We start from the raw sequence: 13,854 nt of genomic DNA on the forward strand, positions 1-13,854 counted from the left end.
AAATAAATTAATAATTACATAATAAATTAATAACCACTTGCTTGGGGGGCCTGGGTAGCTCAGCGAGTAAAGACGCTGACTATCACCCTTGGAGTCGCAAGTTCGAATCCAGGGCGTGCTGAGTGACTCCAGCCAGGTCTCCTAAGCAACCAAATTGGCCCAGTTGCTAGGGAGGGTAGAGTTACATGGGGTAACCTCCTCGTAGTCGCTATAATGTGGTTCTCGTCTCGGTGGGGTGCGTGGCGAGTTGTGCGTGGATGCTGCGGAGAATAGCGCACTATGTCACCGTGGTAACGCGCTCAACAAGCCACGTGATAAGATGCGTGGATTGACAGTCTCAGACGCGGAGGCAACTGAGATTCGTCCTCCGCCACCCAGATTGAGGCGAGTCACTACGCCACCATGAGGACTTAGAGCGCATTGAGAATTGGGCATTCCAAATTGGGGAGAAAAATTAGTGAAAATAAAAAACAATAAAAAATAAAAAACAATAAAAAATTATTAACAACCACTTGCTTGATCTGAACAAAATAGGTGTCATTTTAAAGCCCAGAATCTGGACTGTACAATGCATATAGCTGATACCAATTCTTAAATAATGCTTTTTAATTTGCTGACAAATAAGGACTGTTTCGTCATCATCAATTGCAAATGTGTTATCACAACAATTATATTCAGAGTTGGTAAAACCATAAAAAAGATGAGATAGCCATGTGTTATATATCATTGGAAAGGTCTCAATTAGTAGAATTCAATGAGCATTTGTTTCACTCAGAGGCCAAACTGCAGTGAGTATCAGTGTATGAAATTCCCATAGAATCACATAAATATAATAAACTGAAGTGTCATTTTGTCATGATTTTCCTTATTATTTTCTAAAAAAAAAACATGAAACATAGACAATGACATATTGTCACTTATAGCAAACTATCCCAATTCAAACGAGCCCAAACGCAACATAATATGATAAGTAAATCTTGATATATTCCTCAAAGAGTGTACATGGAAAGATGATGCACAAGAGGGAGCTCAACACACGGTGTGTGGGTGGGTTTGGGTGGTTTGCCAGGAAAATTTTTAAGGTTACAAACTGGTAATTACAAGGGTATTATGCTATAAATGTGGTTTATAAGGACATTTCTAGTGTCCCCATAATTCAAATTGCTTAAAAAAAAAAAAGCATACTAAATGATGTTTTATTGAAAATTTAAAAATGCAGATTTTTATTCTTATTTTTTGTGAGGGTTAGGTTTAGGGGTAGGGGTAGGGGCGGGGTTAGGGAATAGAATCTATAGTTCATACAGTGTAAAAATCATTATGTTTATGGAGAATCCTCATAAGGATAGCCACACCAACATGTGAACAATGTCAACAAATTTTATTCCAATTGGATTAAGTAAAAAAAAAGAAAATAAAGTCATCTGGGTCAAAATGACTAGAATACAACATAAGGGTTAAGAGCTTAAAAATTCAGTTTTTTTCTCTCTTGTGGTCCCACTGGTGGGTGATGATCAACAAAATATGGAACAAAGGAATGTAAATGTGAGTTATGATGGCAAATCTCAAACAGAAAAAGATGTTCTCCACGGGATGCTAAACTTGTTCTATCTGCTTCAGTTCATAATGTGCTAAAAACCACATCATGTCAAACAAGTCAAACGTGATCATCTGCTAAATCAAGCTAAATTAGCTTAAACCATCACTTTAGGCTGGTTTCAAGCTGGTTCTTTAAGCAGAGTAATCCGTTGTTATATGACAAGCTGACTAGTCAACCATTCTGAGCCATCCTTAGCCACAATAAGAGCCAATCAGATTGCATTTGCTTTGAGGTCGTAGGCCAATTCAGTTCCCATTATGGCCCAATACAGGCATCTTATAATTAACAAGCTAATGACTTCCAAGGGATAAGAGGGAACTTTCTTATTCAAAGCTCTCTGCCATTCAGGACAAGAATTACTCATAATGCATCACAAATAGATCAGGTCTTGACATTCAGGAAAACCCACATTGATTTACTATTTCCTGTTTGACTTCAAGAGACACTCAGGATGCAAAGGGGGGTTGACCTCCGGGGAGTCAGCTGAAAAGATGCATTTTACTGCCCTTTAATTCCGGCATAGGGTATAAAGTAACGTGAAAGGAAAGTGGTGTCAGTGAAGTATGTCCTTAAATACTATTAGAACAAGCCTGATTAGGGTTTCCTAATTAGATATTTCTATGTCAAGTTTTTTTTACTGTGAAAATAAAATTGTGAACATTTTGTGCACTCATGAACTTGCAACAAATTTGCTAAAAAATGACTTAAATTATGTGTTATTTCTCACCAAAACCTTCTGTATGCCTTCAAGTTATGACGCACGAGTTGCATGGACTTTTATAATACTTTTGGGTCTTTTGAGTCTACCTATTGCTTTGAAAAGACAGACCGCAATGTTTATTAAAACAGCTTCTTTTGTGATTCGTTATTTTTGTGACATTTTCAAGACAGGTGCAATTTCATCAAGGGTTGGAAAGTAGCTCATCTCATATTAAATGCCGCGAGTGCCACAATAACCTGTGCTGTCTATCACTAATATACAAGAAAAAACAGCAAAACATTCACGTCATAACTGGCGATGCCATAGGTGGACATGGGCCACTCATTGGACAATCAAGCCCACCCAAACACTGTTGCCATGTCCTCTTATTACAAGCGACTTTAGGCTTGTTTTTTTCCCCCTTCTTTTAAATATGAGCAGTTTCAGGATTTGAGGGGCTTATTTTCAAAATACAATCCTGTTTTGGGCTTTCTAGTGCTTAACCTCCTAACCACAGTGATCAAATATCCCCACCTACAGTCTGTAAATGAGTTCAATACATCGCGTATCGTGACGACATTCAGGCATTCGCTGTCATGCTCATAACAACAGAATAAGCTACAATAAGCAACATTAAAGCTTCCTGGGCTATCAGTAAAGGGTTATACTTCTGATGTACGAAGTCATGTGACAAAAAAAAAAAAAAATGGAGCCGATCACAGTGGAGTTTGTCTTTGGAAGAAAAATGCCAACAAGTCAACATCTGGTAAGAAACCTAATTAAGTTTTTATATTGAAACCTGTTTGAGTAAAAAAGTTTCATCCGATATGCCTTTTTTATTTTTTTATTTGACCACACTTTTTTAAACACCATGCTGCTAAACACAATGTACACAATAGTGTACAAAAGCACTATTGTTCCTTAGAAATCCTATATTTACAGTCCATTCTCACATTGAGAATCAATGGATTCATCGAAAAGCTGGAAAATTTTGCTTTCAGAGGCTTTATTTGAAGTTAGAATGAAAATCAGGTGCATTTCGAACTGTTCTGAGACCAGTGTAGACAGACAGCACACTGGAGGTTAAGTCATTCACTAAATAGGGAGCAAGGGAGCATCATATAGCTTTCCTATGCAGCCAAGTATATTCACTCCTAAGATCCGACCAAAAGTTCAGTTTCAGGCTGCAGATGATGTTTGGACCAATCAACATGTTTGGCAGACATGGGACAATGATAATCAGAACACAGATGCAGAATTTATAATGTATAATTTTATTTTAACGTAGGTGGCAGTGATTGGACGATGCTGGACATTACTTGAATAATAATTATTTATGCTAATTTCTGATGAGTAAAATGCTTCAGCACTGGCTATCACTTGTTTGTTTGCCAGTGCAAAGAGAAATCATTGAGATTTTGTTGCCAAAGTAGAAAAAACATTGTAACATAAAAGTAAAATCATTTTTATTTGTATAGTTTTTTATTTGGCATTTTCCCAATACACAATTGTTCCAAAGCAGCTTTACATAAAATCAGCTGTAATGTCTGTAACATCTCAAAAACATGATTAACCCACACTCCTGGAAACATAATAAACAACTTTCTACAGCTTGGTTTTATTTAAAATTTAACAACTTAGTTCCGCTGTCCACATATGTGGACATCAATTTTTAGGAAAACTATTTGCTCTTGAATTTTTTTTTTTTTGCATGTTTATTAGGTGCCACTAGTAAAAAATCAAAAAGGGAAATGGAAAATGCAGTTTTTTTTTATTTTTATTTTTTTAAGGTTGGCTATATGAGCTAATTTCTCTTGGCACAAAATATATTACATATATATATATATAGAGAGAGAGAGAGAGAGAGAGAGAGAGAGAGAGAGAGAATAAAAATAAAACATAGTTTCATGGCTGGATAGAAATTTTTCTGACCAACACTGACAATGTGTGAAAATGTGCTTAAGTATCATTAAAATTATGTCACAATGTCAAAAAAATCGAAATGGCCCTAAAAAAAAAAAAAATATCTTAATTTTATTATGCTTTTCATTTTGGTGTTAATTATGTCTCAGGCATGTTCTTCACACATAACATGAAATTTACCTCTATTTTTGCAGGGTTGTGTCTATATTACATTTCCAGCCAGGCGTATATAGAAGATAAGGAGTTAAACAAGTCCATAGCCTCCATTATTCATTCCTGTAATAGACTGTGGCTGTTACTGTTTTCATGTTTTCGTTTATGCATGCCAACCGAATTAATCAGCTTCACTTTTAACAAAACACATACAGAAAAGTCCAGAATAAACAGCCAGTGGGGTTACCATCTGTGTGCAAACTTTTCTCTGCCTCTGTCTTGAGGATATGACCAGTAGAGACAAACAGACAAAATCAAACAAAAAACAGACAGACGAAGGCTATTAGGTCATGCTACTTCAGGGGTTTGTGTCCTGCAACCTTAAAATTGAATGTGCAAGCTGCAACATTTTAACTGCTCATACTGTTGCTGAAAGATCATAATTAATCAAGTCTGTCTGTAACACTTTGAAACATGAGCTGCTCTCAGATTACCCTTGATGTTTGTGCAAAACCAGCGTCTGTTATCACTTCAACTCTATGAGACAAACAGGAGACTATAGTCACTGAAAAAAGGATGGCTAGATTTGTGAAGAATTTCCTGTCGTGTCTAGATTATCACAAAAGAACAACATCCTCCATTATTAGTATCCTCTCTCTCAGTGGCTACGAGTCCTCGATAAAGATATAATTCTTGGCTTTCGATGCTAAAGACTCAAACAGCAAGAGCAAACTTTTGTTAGGCTCTCTTATCTGGCTGTCGTAGAAGTAGTCACACTGCACGACTGCGACATAACATTTCCGACACTGCCAGAAGATTCATCGCTAAGGCAATTAATCATCCGTCTGTGAACATATCACACTAAGCAATCAAAGACTGCCAATTTGGCCCTGCAACAAAACCTTTTGCGTTCCCAAACACTTGCAAAAGTGTGGCCAAAACTGTACGGTATGAACCCGGCTTTAGTGTCAGTTTGTTTGGACTTACCATACTGGCAGTTTGGGCCACTGAAGCCCGCCGGACAGTCACAGAGTTGGCCCGAACCCTCTCTACAATGACCTCCATTAAAGCACACACCATAGCTGCACACAGCTGCCGGAGGAAGACAAACAGAAATAAAGATGATGGTCAGAAATGAGACATTTGACAAGAAAGTAGTAAAAAGATATTTAAGTGTCTTTTTTCACACTTTAAGCCATTTACAACTGATTAAAATGCACACACCTGATGTTCAGGTCATATGGATACACTACATTTATGGTACATTTTTGTCCTTTTTGACAATCCATAGTCACTGTTTGCTTTCGCTGTACGTGAAAGAGCAGCTTAGATATTCTTAAAAATATCTTATTTTGAAGTCATTCAGGTGCATTGGCATTTCAATTTGAAATATCTGAATCTTTTGTTGAGTCTGTCTTAACGTACAAAAGCCAAATGGCTAGTCCAGCTGTTGTAAGGGTCGATGACAAATAAGGATGTCCAAGATGATACAAATATGAAGTCTTTTTAAAATCTAGTTTAAAACGCATGTAACAAGTTCATAGATATGTAATATTTGTGTCTACGTTGGTTTAATACATTTTTGAAAAACATTTATAGCATTTGCAACAAAAAAATATTTAACTTGCGCGACCCCGCGTCCACATGAGCGGACATTGTATTTTGGCTTCTCTATACGCAATGCATAATTTAAATACATTTAAGCCAACTGAATACTGTTCACAGCACTCTAGACTGTCATTAAGGGTTAAACTTCTGGCGCACCGCGTCACGTGACACAACAGCATGGCGTCGATTTCCGTGAAGCGCTTCTACGGGTGCAGAGCTACCAAAAGTACCTCTGGTAAAAAACGTCTACGTTTATTTATTGAAACCTGTTTTTTTCAAAAATTGTAATATTGTAGTGTTACTAGAGTAACATGTTGTTAATAGTAGTTAATAGTAACCATGTTTAATTTTGTGGTTACTATGATTTTACTTGAAAAATACCATGGTGATACTATGGTTACTGTACTAAAACCATGGTTTATTTTTGTAAGGTAGGGTTAGGGGTAGGGTGTCTGTGGGACTCCAAATAAACACAATAAAAATGCTGCAGTGATGCTTTTATACTGTATGTTAGTATTTAAACAGGGGTGTAAGAGTATCTGCTACTATTTGCACTTAGAGCAAAGAAGATGCTTTATGTTGCTTTTTTACACTTAGTGTAAAAAGCCTCTGCCAATAAATAATAATGAATAAAAGTGTCAATAAAAGCTGAAATTCTTGAAGAAAATAAGTAATTAGTAATTTGGAATAATATTTTATTGTTATTAATAAAAAATAAAATAAATAAATAATAATAAAAAAATATATATATATATATATATATATATATATATATATATATATATATATATATATATATATATAGAACTGTGAAAATATTTTGTTATAAAATATTATTAAAATCTGAAAAACTTTTGTCCGCCAAATCAAAGTCAGACACTCATGACTGTGTGTGCAGTTAAAAAAAAAAAAAGATCAGATATTTTGACATTTTCATTAAAAGGCACATATTGTTCAGGTCAAACGGAGTAACCAGAAGAAAACCTCTAGATGTCAGTGACTCAAAAAAAAAAAAAAAAAAATTATATACGTATATATATATATATATATATATATATATATATTTAATAGCATTTACTAAATAGATTCACCACTTTAACTATTACATACAAGATTTCTTATTTATTTCATCCCGGACAACCTTAATTTGTCATTGAGCCCATGACAAGTGGCACTTGGTAATAAGTGGTCATTAGACTAATTAGTTAGTGTGCTACGGGCAAACTGAGAAAAAGTCATCACTACATGCTTCCTTTTATCAAACTGATGAGCTCTTGCATGCTCTTATTTTTGTGTGACAAGCACTTCATCACTGAATGACGGTAACACCTCGGAGACGAACTTTCAATTCCACACCACAACCCAAACTGCCTGTCCTGCCAAAGAGCTGCAAATCCAACAGCCTATTCCACCCCAGCTGGTTGAAGCTGTCCGACTGAAATATGTTAAACGAAAAAGTAGTGAAGACAGACGTTCTGTCCATGTGCCAGTCAGAGGGGGGATTTCTGGTGTGAGACTCAACTCGTGTTTTGTCCATGTTCATTGGCTCAGAAAAAAGAGTGATTAGTTTGTTCCATTTCTTAAAGTGCTTCCAGGTCTTGAGTTACAGAGATAAAAGCGGAGCGTCCTCTCATACCTTAATTTAAGGAGAATAGATATGGTTGCAAAGGAAAACTAAACCCGATGACTTACGCCGAGTGATGTTAAGCATGTTGAGGAACTTTCTAAGCGTGTTTAAAAGCCAACCAAAGCTGCACTGTGGAGGATGCCTAAATCTTGCAGGTACAGTTGTGCTCAAAAGTTTGCATACCCTGGCAGAAATAGTGAAATTTTGTCTTTTATTTAAGGATAGTGATCATATGAAGCCATTTATTATCACATAGTTGTTTGGCTCCTTTTTAAATCATAATGATAACAGAAATCACCCAAATGGCCCTGATCAAAAGTTTACATACCCTTGAATGTTTGGCCTTGTTACAGACACACAGGGTGACACACACAGGTTTAAATGGCAATTAAAGATTAATTTCCCACACCTGTGGCTTTTTAAATTACAATTAGTGTCTGTGTATAAATAGTCAATGAGTTTGTTAGCTCTCACGTGGATGCACTGAGCAGGCTAGATACTGAGCCATGGGGAGCAGAAAAGAACTGTCAAAAGACCTGCGTAACAAGGTAATGGAACTTTATAAAGATGGAAAAGGATATAAAAAGATATCCAAAGCCTTGAAAATGCCAGTCAGTACTGTTCAAGCACTTATTAAGAAGTGGACAATTCAGGGATCTCTTGATACCAAGCCACGGTCAGGTAGACCAAGAAAGATTTCAGCCACAACTGCCAGAAGAATTGTTCGGGATACAAAGAAAAACCCACAGGTAACCTCAGAAGAAATACAGGCTGCTCTGGATAAAGACAGTGTGGTTGTTTCAAGGAGCACTTCTGAGACAATGGGGGCTTTGAGGATTGTGTTGGCTCAAGAAATGAGACCCTGGAGAAAATCACAACCTGAGGGATAAACTGTTATGCAAATGTCTGTCATTTTGGCTTGAGACCACTCAAGTCGCCACAAGTCTTGGATAAAAATGACCAGTCAGGGTAGGATTTAGGTGGCTTTGGGTACAGAGTTTTGATTGAATGTGACCATGGCTGCCAATTTCTATTATGGAGTGTACATAAACCATCATCAATTCAAATAAATTCATTTGAGGATATACTAAAAATAAGGAGCATATGACCATGAATCTAAAAAACGCTTTATTTGCAGTAAACCGCACATCTGGGAACCTGCTTGTTTCTTCTGCCCTGTAGTCTAAAGACAATAACATACTCAATTGACCTTAATCATGGCGTTAACTGAAATAAATAAAAACTGACATGGCTGGGAAAAATTGAAACTAACATGCATTTTCATGACTCCAAGACTAACTTAAATCATATTAGTTTTTGATACACAGCATATACATTTTGAAACCTTTATAACCACCCTTACTTTAACATGAAAATGCTACTTGAAAGTGATTCAGGCCTGAGAAAAATAACATTGTTAAACGTAAAAGATATCCATAAACTCTTTAGCTTTGGCAGTTACAAAAATACTAAGACTAAAACAAAACAAAACATAACTAAATTGATACTAAAAAAACACTGAAAACACTAAAACTAAACTAAAACTAAAAGTCAAAGAGTGAAAACTATTGAAAACTCAACTAAATTGGAATGACAAATGGAAAATAAAATAGAAATAAAAACTAAACTAACAATTTAAATCAATGATAACCCAGAATCAGGACAGATGTCATGTTTAATTTGACGCAAATGAAAGTAGATTTCATTCAACTGTTCAACGGTTCTGTACCTTGGTGTTGATCATTAAAGGAATAGTTCACCCAGAAATGAAAACTCCCTCATCATTTACTCACCCTCATGCCATCCCAGATGTGTATAACTTTCTTCTGCAGAAAATAAATGAAGATTTTTAGAAGAATATTTCAGCTCTGTAGGTCCATACAATGCAAGTGAATGGGTGCAAAGCACATAAAGGGAGCATTAAAAGCAATCCATATGACTCCAGTGGTTAAGTCCATATCATTAAATACGATTTGATAGGTGTGGGTGAGAAACAGATCAATATTTAAGTCATTTTTATCATAAATTGATCAAATCATTCTACACTCCCTACCCATTAGGGGGCAATATGCATGAAGAATGTAAATCACCAAAAACACAAGAAGAAGAATGTGAAAGTGAAAGTTAAAGTGGAGCTTGACTGAGCAGAGAGGAGAATTTATAGTAAAAAAAAAAAAAGACTTGAATATTGATCTGTTTCTCACCCACACCTATCATATCACTTCTGAAGATATGGATTTAACCAATGGATTCTTATAGATTACTATTACACTGACTTTTTGGCCTTCAAAGTTCTGGTCACCATTCACTTGCATTGTATGGACCTACAGAGCTGAAATATTCTTCTAAAAATCTTCACTTGTGTTCAGCAGATGAAAGAAAGTCATACACATCTGGGATGGCATAAAGGTGAGTAAATGATGAGAGAATTTTCATTTTTGGGTGAACTATTCCTTTAAGTCCACAAAACATAAAATATTAATTAGCTTCAAATTAAATTTGGTGTCAGGGATGCTTGGAAAGAGGTATGCAGCCTTTGGAAGTCCTCTGACTCAGATCCAATAAAATCCTATCAAAGAAATCCAATCTGGTCCATTTAGGCTGAAAGCTAAACTCTTAAGAAAAGACAAACCAGAGTCGCTTGTGCTCTTGTTACCAGGACAATGAAAGTTACGGGACCCACCCAGACCAGACAGCAGATGACATGAGCTACTGAAATCCATTTAGTGACTGGATCTTTTTGCTTTAGATTGGAAAACAAATTCAGATCAAGTGAGATCAGGGCTTTGTTGTTGGTTGTACGATCAATGTTTAATTAAGAACATAAAAAAACAAATGGGATTGAATGCTGAAACACAAAATGACTCAATAATATTTGGGGAATGTGAGATGTGCCTACATACTTGGTCGAGACTAAATCAAAATGGGAAACATCACATGAAGGTGCATTCTTTGTAAGTCCAAGTACATACAGGTTCATGCTTCTATTGTCCAGTCATTTCTCTTTCACCAGGCAAATGCTGATATCCACGAGACTGCTTTTCAAGTAGAAATGGCTAAACGGTGGAAGTAATAAAATTAGGGGTCGGACATAAACTTGTTCTTTATTTTAAAAGCCTTTAGTTTAGCACATCCAAAGATACATAACAAACCACGATTTGCTATATGCTATGGCAAGTCAATGGTAGGTGGTATTTAAGATTAAGGTGGAGGATACACTATAGATGCTTTCAAACCTAATAGACAAAACTCCTATTTTGATTTCATGAAAACATAGTTGGGAACTCCTGTTGTATAACTGCATACTTTCTGAGGATTCCCTCAAAAATGTCCCCAAAACATCATAAATACAGATTTTTGACAGTAAATAGTGAATAAGTTCAGAGGTACATGCAGTCATTATAATGAAATGCATTTTTGTTTTACATTTGAGTCAATTTTGTTACATTAGATTGTGTCATTTAAAAGTGTCACATAACTTGATCAGTATTTAAAAGACTTACGATACAAGCATCCAGCTTCTCCATTGAGCTGTGACCATCCTGGACAGCACATAAAAAGAGTCTGATATTCCTGACGATACGCTTGTCTGTATGCAGTGTAGTATGCAGTCCTGAGGGGAAAAAGTTGGGGAAACAAGTGAATGTTTAGTATTCAGACCCCTTAACTTTTTTCACATTTTGTTATGTTGCAGCCTTATGCTAAAATGCTTTAAAAAATATATATATTTCATATCATTCTACACTCCATACCCCATAATGACAAAGCAAAAACCAGATTTTGGATAACTTTGCAAATTTATTAAAAAGAAAAAACTTAAATATCACATTGACATACTGTAAGTATTCAGACTCTTTGCTATGACACTAAGGTGCAAATTAAGGTGCATCCCATTTCTCTGGATCATCTTTGAGATGTTTCTACACTTTGACTGGAGTCCACCTGTTGTAAATTCAATTGATTGGACATAATTTGGAAAGACACACACCTGTCTATATAAGGTCTCGAATGCATATCAGAGCAAAAACCAAGCCATGAGGTCAAAGGAACTGCCTTCAGAGCTCAGAGACAGGATTGTGTCGAGGCACAGATCTGGAGAAGGCTAGAAACATTTTTTGGCTGCATTGAAGGTTCCCAAGAGCACAGTGGCCTCCATAATTGTTAAATGGAAGAAGTTTGGAACAACCAGGACTCTTCCTAGAGCTGGCCGCCTGGCCAAACTGAGCAATTGGGGGTAAGAGAGGTGACAAAGAACCCGATAGTCACTCTGGTTGAGCTCCAGATATCATGTGTGGAGATGGGACAAACTTGCACCAGGACAACCATCACTTCAACACTCCACCGATCTGGGCTTTATGGCAGAGTGGCCAGATGGAAGCCTCTCCTCAGTGCAAGACACATGAAAGCCTGCTTTGAATTAGCAAAAAAGCACCTAAAGGACTCTCAGACTGTGAGGAACAAGATTCTCTTGTCTGATGAAACGAAGTTTGAACTATTTGGCCTCAATTCCAAGTGTCATGTCTGGAGGAAACCAGGCACCGCTCATCACCAGCACAATACCATCCCAACGTTGAAGCATGGTGGTGGCAGCATCATGCTGTGGGGGTGTTTTTCAGTGGCAGGGACTGGGGGACTGGTCAGGGTTGAAAGAAAGCTGAACGCAGCAAAATGCAGTGCTTGAGAGGATCTGCAGAGAAGAATGACAGAAAATCCCCAAATCCAGGTGTGCAAAGCTTGTCGCATCATACCCAAAAAGACTGCTTCAGTGCTTCAACTAAGTACTGAGTTAAGGGTCTGAATACTTGTCAATGTGATATTTCAGTTTTATCTTTTTAGTAAATTTGCAAAGTTATCAAAAATCTCTTTTTTGCTTTGTCATTATGGGGTATGAAGAATTTTAGCATAAGGCTGCAACATAACAAAATGTGAAAAATGAAGAGGTTTGAATACTTTATGAATGCACTATATAGCTAGCAGAAATGTCTGAAAACATGTACCATTGAAAAACAGGACACAACTGCAAAACGTTAGCTAACTAATTGTTGCAATTCAATGCATGACAACTAACAAACACCATCTAGCCAGGTAGCTGGCTTAAATTAATTTCTTACCAGTGGTCTGGCAGCATTTCTCTTCCTTTTCCTTTATTCCGCTGCCAACTCATGATGACAAAAAACCCTTTAAGCATGCGTGTGCCTGTCACATCTAGCTACAACACTCTCCTTGCAGTTACATTCTCCCTTCCCCCTTGGGCCACAAGGGGGCCTCCTATAACTATCTAATTGTGCCAAAACAGCTGCCTGAGTCTTACCCGCAGCTTTTAGCAGCCACTTATACCGCTTATAACTAGACACAGCCCTGGTCTCTGTTTATTAGTGTTCTCTGATTGAAAGCCCCTGTCTGTGAGCTAATGAAGGCCTTTCTGTGCGTGTTTGTGGTTAGTGAGTGACTGAGAGAGATCAAGCCATGACTAGTGTTTGTGGATGAGCTCTGATGTGTGAAAACGCAAACATGCACAGCTCTGTAATCAACAAAGCTTCTCTCTTATCCACTCTTTAATGATGCTTTCTGACAACGTGAGACTTAGTTCCCGGGCGTCTCGCTCCCTGTAGTTTGGAGTCCTGTTGCTTGACTCCAGAATCGTAACCCTGTGCTCTTTGTTTATCAAGTCTAATTGCAGGGATCGGGTCTCTTACACAGTAAGTAGATGGAGGAAAACGAGCTGGTGCGTGCTACACAGGAACTCCCCCTGGCTGAGAGGCCGAAGGGGGCAGTTGTCAGTCACAGGGTAAGTTAAGGGTGCTTGGCTTCTATCTTGTAGGTATGCAAGACCCTGTGAAGATGCCTTTCAAATTGCTGCTTTCGCCAAGAGTTTAACTCTACACCAAAAAGCTGATTAAAGAAATATCTAAAGACGTTTGGAGCACAAAACTAGTTGAGATTACTGCTGCAATTTTAACCCATATGCTGCATGGAAACCCAAACACAATATCAAATCCATGTTGAAAACAATGCAGTTTAAGTGTCAATTTGTCTGAATTTTCTCTGATGCTCTGTCAAACTCAATTGAGTAAATAAAAGAGGAAAAATTTGAAAAATCATCAAGAATCTAAAAGCCTTTTTTTACACTTAGCTTAAACCTGGGTTTATGTGTTTTTGAACCCTGGTTTCAAATGCAGAATGCTAACCCTGATTTTAGTACCAAAGGTATACAGAATGTGATACTAGAATATTAAATCGCTTTGT

The 13,854-nt window shown here is 37.0% G+C and overlaps 1 protein-coding gene across 1 annotated transcript in view; it reads right to left on the minus strand.

The window, feature by feature from the left end:
* LOC127427847 (multiple epidermal growth factor-like domains protein 6) overlaps positions 1-13,854 on the minus strand; it is a 133,542-nt gene that overhangs the window by 109,990 nt on the left and 9,698 nt on the right. Inside the window, exons 3-4 of the mRNA XM_051675678.1 lie at positions 11,112-11,221; positions 5,361-5,465 (exon numbers count right to left, since the gene is read on the minus strand). Coding sequence (XP_051531638.1) covers positions 5,361-5,465; positions 11,112-11,221 — 215 coding nt within the window. The remainder of the gene's footprint in view (positions 1-5,360; positions 5,466-11,111; positions 11,222-13,854) is intronic.

The sequence above is a fragment of the Myxocyprinus asiaticus genome, chromosome 37 (assembly GCF_019703515.2).
Source record: "Myxocyprinus asiaticus isolate MX2 ecotype Aquarium Trade chromosome 37, UBuf_Myxa_2, whole genome shotgun sequence".
Classification (NCBI taxonomy): Eukaryota; Metazoa; Chordata; class Actinopteri; order Cypriniformes; family Catostomidae; genus Myxocyprinus; species Myxocyprinus asiaticus.